The sequence below is a fragment of the Scomber scombrus genome, chromosome 6, assembly GCF_963691925.1.
Source record: "Scomber scombrus chromosome 6, fScoSco1.1, whole genome shotgun sequence".
Classification (NCBI taxonomy): Eukaryota; Metazoa; Chordata; class Actinopteri; order Scombriformes; family Scombridae; genus Scomber; species Scomber scombrus.
In genome coordinates, this window is record NC_084975.1 from 119,014 (window position 1) to 126,481 (window position 7,468).

Below are 7,468 nucleotides of genomic sequence, written 5' to 3' on the forward strand. Positions count from 1 at the left end.
GATTTCCCTGTAGGCATAGGAACATGAGACTCTGTTAAAAATAATAAATGAATTAATAATAAATCAATGGTTGATAGTTGTGTGTGTTAGGCTAACTTCTGTATTTTGTGTCGGGCTGTGTGGGTAACTAATGACTGTAGTAGTTATAAATACAGACCATCTGATTAGCTGATGCCCTCAGTCATGTATAATATTAATATACTCATATGTTTTGACTTGGTAATTATTATTAATTACATCTTGATGATATTTACTAGCTACTGGTCTGGCAGCTGTCTTTGCACATGACACTTAACTTTGGAAGAGTGGCCTTTGTGTTTTGACACTGCTGTGCGCTACTGATACATGATATTGTGGGTGCTGATATTTTGATTTATTAACCAGGTCCTTTTGTGTAATAAAAGCTGGTTAAAATACATGAAAAAGTACTTGTCCCCATTTTTTATTTCATAATGATAATATTTAATGATTTTTCACTGCTGCATTGAAAATGTCCCCGATTTTCATTTCAGAAATCTGGTCACCTTACTGTAGGAGCCATTTCTATGTGGATGTGTGTAAGGTACCAAATTGGGCCAGTAGGTGTCCTCATGGTGTTGGATGTACATTTCTGTATAGGTGGGAACTTTCTGTCAGGTGTCAGGTGTTACTAGACGGAGGAGCACACCGTTTTTCACACACAGATAATGGACTTTATATGCACTGGCAAAGGATACTTGCATGTTTGAAGATCATTGAAAAGGTGAGAAATAAAGAACTGTTTGTTTCACAAGACACAAGTTATAGTCGTGCAGTAGCCAGCGTGTCGATTAGTGTTAGTCTGTCTATGCAGCTCCTCAGTGGCTTCAAGTTTTAGGCTTAGCCGCTACTGGCACTGTGCCGGCGTTGAGGAGGCCCGCCAACCAATGTGAACCCAAGGCCCGCCAACCAATGGGAACCCAAGGCCCGACAACCAATGGGAACCCAAGGCCCGCCAACCAATGGGAACCCAAGGCCCGCCAACCAATGGGAACCCAAGGCCCGCCAACCAATGGGAATCCAACATACAGGTACCAACAAAACTCTGTTACATCAGCATCAGATTCTCTGTTAGTGTTTCCTGTTGAGCTGTGCTGTAACCATAGTAACACAAAGACTTTGCTTTCCTGCGGCCTCAGCTCGGCTTCCTGCGGCCTCAGGGCGGCTCCCTGCGGCCTCAGTGTGGCTTCCTGCGGCAGCGCAGCAGACTGCAGAAGGTCTTCCTGAAGGTGGCGTTGCACAGAGCATAGCAGCCGGGGTTGATGGCACTGTTGGCGTAGCAGAGCCAGCAGCCGGCGGTCCAAAGGCCATCAGGGATGCAGGCGTGACAGAACGTGGCGACGACGGCCATGATGTTATACGGCGTCCAGGTGAGGACGAAGGCCAGCAGGATGGCCAGGACGGTCCTGGTGACCCTCCTCTCTCTCGCCATTACTCGCCGTCTCCGCCGCTCCTGAGACGTGGCGTTGGGGAAGGAGAACGCCGCCGAAGCCGCTCTGTGGAGCTCGGTGTTGGACGACGAGTCTTCTTCTGTGCTGTGCGGTGCCGCGGTGTGTTTCCTGTTCCTGTGGAGCGACGGCGAGCTGGACCCTGATTGGTTGTGAGAGAGCTCTGGGCCAGGCTCGCCGGTCGCCCAGCTGCGTCGCTTCAACAGGAAGTCTTTAACAGACGGACTGAGCGAGCCTCGCTCTGATTGGAACGTGCTCAGACGGCGGCGGCTGGCGGCGGACACGCGGCCGTACAGAACCATCATGACCAGCGCCGGCACGTAGAAGGACGGCAGCGTCGTCGCCAGGGTGACGGCGGGGCTGGCCAGCAGCTGCGTGTAACACTCTCCGTCTGGGACCAGGCGCTTCCCGTCGGCGCTCTGCCAGGACAAGATGGCGGGAGTCCACAGCAGGAAGGACAGCAGCCAGGCGGCGCCGATCATCAGCGCGGCGGTCCGGCCCGTGCGGCGCGCCGGGTAGCTGAGCGGCCGGGTCAGGCAGAAGAAACGATCCACGCTGATGATCAGCAGGTTCATGACGGACGCGCTGCTCACCGCGTAGTCCATCACTAGCCACGTGTCGCAGAGCGCGGCGCCCAGCGGCCACGTGCCGTACGCCACGTACAGCGAGGACAGGTTCATGGACACCAGACCCACCACCAGGTCCGCCAGCGCCAGGCTCAGCACCAAGTAGTTATTGATGGTCCGCAGGCGCCGGTTCACCGTGATTGACGCGATCACCAACGCGTTGCCCAGGACGGTGATGCTGCTCAGGGAGGTGGTTACCATGACGATGAGGACCAGCTGAGCCGTGCGGTACGGGCACAACGCTCTGATTGGACCAGAGGTGTTAGCGTAGGGGCGGAGCCACGTGGAGGTGTTCAGATCAGACTCCATGTTGGTCTAAAAACACACAATAACACACATTAATACACAATAATACACATTAATACACAATAATACACAATAATACACATTAATAAACAATAATACACATTAATACACAATAATACAGATTAATACACAATAATACACATTAATACACAATAATACACATTAATACACAATAATACACAATAATACACATTAATAAACAATAATACACAATAATACACATTAATAAACAATAATACACATTAATACACAATAATACAGATTAATACACAATAATACACATTAATACACAATAATACACATTAATACACAATAATACACAATAATACACATTAATACACAATAATACACAATAATACACATTAATAAACAATAATACACATTAATACACAATAATACAGATTAATACACAATAATACACATTAATACACAATAACACACATTAATAAACAATAATACACATTAATACACAATAATACACATTAATACACAATAATACACAATAATACACATTAATACACATTAATACACAATAATACACAATAATACACATTAATAAACAATAATACACATTAATACACATTAATACACAATAATACACAATAATACACAATAATACACAATAATACACATTAATACACAATAATACACATTAATACACAATAATACACAATAATACACATTGTGTCTTGTGTCTGTTAGTGTTAGAAACTACACTGCGTTCCAAATTATTATGCAAATTGGATTTAAGGGTCATAAACATTTAATTTTTTGTTTTTCAACTAAACTCATGGATGGTTTTGTGTCTGCTCTTTGGATCACTGAAATCAATCTCAGACACCTGTGATAATTAGTTTGCCACGTGAGCCCAATTAAAGGAAAACTACTTAAGAAGGACGTTCCACATTATTAAGCAGACTACAGGTTTCAAGCAATATAGGAAAGAAAAAGGATCGAATAGTGCAATGCCTTGGACAAGGTATGAAAACATTCGATATTTCACGAAAACTTAAGCGTGATCATCGTACTGTGAAGAGATTTGTGGCTGATTCAGAGCACAGACGGGTTTGTGCAGGTAAAGGCAAAATGAGGAAGATTTCTGCCAGACAAATTCATCGGATTGTAGTGTAAAATTTTGATGATAATTACTAACAATGAGCAATGTTGTATCTGCTAAAAGGGTACTTGATTGTTGACTATTATTTGCTGAAGATGTTCAAATTTGAAGGCATTATGTTAAACGAAGAAGGTGTATGTGATTCTGCATTTATATTATTATTATTATTAGTACTATAGAAAAGAATGCAGTAATAAGAGTAATTGGGTAATATTGAACTGAAAGAAATCTGTGATAAACCTGCCCACACAGCTAATACCAGCTAAGGAAGATAGGGGGCAGCACCTAGTAAATGGAAAAGTACAAGAACTGGAGGCGGAGAATGATGTAATCCGAAATCTCCTATAGCAAAACACCTGCTAGCATAGAAACGGAAGGAAGAGCCATAAAAGGTGTTTTAGGGCATCTTTAGGATAGGCGCCAAGAACGTGAGTTCATGTTGGGGGCAGAAAGAAGCGGATTGGTTGAAACCCACTCCACCGAGGGAGGGGGTCTAAACTTTTCTGCAAGGGTCAGCAATATAGAACAGGATAAAAGAGGCCCCAAGTTGTAGCTCTTTGTGTCATGTATGCATAGATTCTGTCTGTGTATGTTGGCTCCGGGTTTTTCTGTCGACAATAAAACTCTAAACTGCGTTCAGCTGGACGACTCCTGGTGACTTTTTGATTGAGTATTTTTTGGAACTCCTGACTTTCTCCGAAGACGAAGTACTCAGAATGAGTTAGATACTACAGGATCAAAAGAGCAGCTGCTAAAATAGCATTACAAAGCAGCAAACAGGTATTTGAAGCTGCTGGTGCCTCTGGAGTCCCGCGAACCTCAAGGTGTAGGATCCTCCAGAGGCTTGCAGTTGTGCATAAACCTACTATTTGGCCACCCTCAACCAACCCTTAACGGCTGCAGTGGGCCCAGAAATACATGAAGACTAATTTTCAAACAGTCTTGTTTACTGATGAGTGCCGTGCAACCCTGGATGGTCCAGATGGATGGAGTAGTGGATGGTTGGTGAATGGCCACCATGTCCCAACAAGGCTGCGACGTCAACAAGGAGGTGGGGGAGTCATGTTCTGGGCCGGAATCATGGGGAGAGAGCTGGTAGGCCCCTTAAGGGGTCCCTGAAGGTGTGAAAATGACCTTGGAAAAGTATATAGAGTTTCTGACTGACCACTTTCTTCCATGGTACAAAAAGAAGAACCGTGCCTTCCGTAGCAAAATCATCTGCATGCATAACAACGCACCATCTCATGCTGCAAAGAATACCTCTGTGTCATTGGCTGCTATGGGCATACAAGGAGAGAAACTCATGGTGTGGCCCCCATCCTCCCCAGACCTCAACCCTATTGAGAACCTTTGGAGCATCCTCAAGCTAAATATCTATGAGGGAGGGAGGCAGCAGCTCTGGGAGGTTATTCTGACATCCTGCAAACACATTCAAGCAGAAACTGTCCAGAAACTCACAAGTTCAATGGATGCTAGAATTGTGAAGGTGATCTCACAGAAGGGTCCTACCTGTATGTTAACATGTAACTGGGCCTGTTAGAATATGACCTCCTAATGCTCCAAATTCAACAAATCAGACAACCTATAAAATGTTTTGAAACTGTGTTGTGCATAATAATTTGGAACAGTGCATTTTGAGTTAACTGTTATCATTGGGACGTTTGTTCAATAAAATTTGAATTATACTCTAACGGTTGATGACTTAAATTATACTGACTGTTATTCTCATTGACTATTTAGGAAAATCAGAGAAAAATATCATTTGCATAATAATTTGGAACGCGGTGTAACTCATTAATAATAAACATGACGTTCACTCTGTTTCATATTTACTCATTAACCTCACAGCAGCAGCTTACCTGTCAATCATCCAGCACCTCCTCTCCTCCTCAGTCATCCAGCACCTCCTCTCCTCCTCAGTCTTCCAGCACCTCCTCTCCTCTGTCAGCACCTCCTCTCCTCCTCCTCAGTCTTCCAGCACCTCCTCTCCTCTGTCAGTCATCCAGCATCTCCTCTCCTCTGTCAGCATCTCCTCTCCTCTGTCAGTCTTCCAGCACCTCCTCTCCTCTGTCAGCACCTCCTCTCCTCCTCCTCAGTCTTCCAGCACCTCCTCTCCTCTGTCAGTCATCCAGCATCTCCTCTCCTCTGTCAGCATCTCCTCTCCTCTGTCAGTCTTCCAGCACCTCCTCTCCTCTGTCAGCACCTCCTCTCCTCCTCTATCAGTCTTCCAGCACCTCCTCTCCTCTGTCAGCACCTCCTCTCCTCTGTCAGCACCTCCTCTCCTCTGTCAGTCTTCCAGCACCTCCTCTCCTCTGTCAGCACCTCCTCTCCTCTGTCAGTCATCCAGCACCTCCTCTCCTCTTTCAGCACCTCCTCTCCTCTGTCAGTCTTCCAGCACCTCCTCTCCTCTGTCAGTCATCCAGCACCTCCTCTCCTCTGTCAATCATCCAGCACCTCCTCTCCTCTGTCAGTCATCCAGCACCTCCTCTCCTCTGTCAGTCATCCAGCACCTCCTCTCCTCTGTCAGTCATCCAGCCTCTCCTCTCCTCCTCTGTGGGTTTGGGTTTATGTAGCAGAGGAGTCATCAGCGAGGCTCCTCCTTTGTGACATCAGCTTCATGTGGGCTGTAATGACACTCCGTTACCGTGGAGACCGTCTCTGTCTAACTTTATTTCTACACTGTGGAGTAAAAAACGTTCAGCAGCTCCGAGAAACTGACTGAAATGATCCTGAGATCCAGGTTCTAGGTTCCAGGTTCTAGGTTCTAGGTTCCAGGTTCTAGGTTCCAGGTTCTAGGTTCCAGGTTCCATGTTCCATGTTCCAGGTTCCAGGTTCTAGGTTCCAGGTTCCAGGTTCCTGGTGCTGGGTTGTTCTGTGAGGTTTACGGTGCTGCTGGCAAACAGCTTGTAGTGCTGAACTTCGTGTGGCGGCAAATGAAGGTTTACGTTAATCTGCTCACTGTGAGATGCAGGGCAGCAACAGCCAATCAGAGGCTCTGTGTGGCGATGCGGGGCAGTAACAGCCAATCAGAGGCTCTGTGTGGCGATGCAGGGCAGTAACAGCCAATCAGAGGCTCTGTGTGGCGATGCAGGGCAGTAACAGCCAATCAGAGGCTCTGTGTGGCGATGCAGGGCAGTAACAGCCAATCAGAGGCTCTGTGTGGCGATGCAGGGCAGTAACAGCCAATCATGAAACTATGGAGATAGAGCCTCAAACTGTTCCTTACTCTCTCATTTTTACTGATTTTTTGAACCTGCAAAAAACGGCCGTGACGTAGAGACCTTGGCCCCGCCCCTAATATATAACATCGAGAGGCTGCTCTGCTCAGTGGTTAACCTGCCTAGTGGTGAGTTACTGTTACTACATCTAACACTACTACTACTACTACTACCTGCCTAGTGGTGAGTTACTGTTACTACATCTAACACTACTACTACCTGCCTAGTGGTGAGTTACTGTTACTACATCTAACACTACTACTACTAGTACTACTACCTGCCTAGTGGTGAGTTACTGTTACTACATCTAACACTACTACTAGTACTACTACCTGCCTAGTGGAGAGTTACTGTTACTACATCTAACACTACTACTACTGCTACTACCTGCCTAGTGGAGAGTTACTGTTACTACATCTAACACTACTACTACTAGTACTACTACCTGCCTAGTGGAGAGTTACTGTTACTACATCTAACACTACTACTACTAGTACTACTACCTGCCTAGTGGTGAGTTACTGTTACTACATCTAACACTACTACTACTACTACTCGCCTAGTGGTGAGTTACTGTTACTACATCTAACACTACTACTACTACCCGCCTAGTGGTGAGTTACTGTTACTACATCTAACACTACTACTACTACTACCCGCCTAGTGGTGAGTTACTGTTACTACATCTAACACTACTCATTGAAATGTGGCAGGGTGGTAACAACACTTTTCTGT

The 7,468-nt window shown here is 45.7% G+C and overlaps 1 protein-coding gene across 1 annotated transcript; it reads right to left on the minus strand.

Annotated features, from left to right (window-relative positions):
- Positions 1–1,195: 1,195 nt before the first annotated feature.
- Positions 1,196–2,401, minus strand: chrm4b (cholinergic receptor, muscarinic 4b). Its single transcript, XM_062420653.1, has one exon. It carries the CDS (start codon positions 2,399–2,401, stop codon positions 1,196–1,198), a length of 1,206 nt encoding a protein of 401 aa, XP_062276637.1.
- Positions 2,402–7,468: the final 5,067 nt, after the last annotated feature.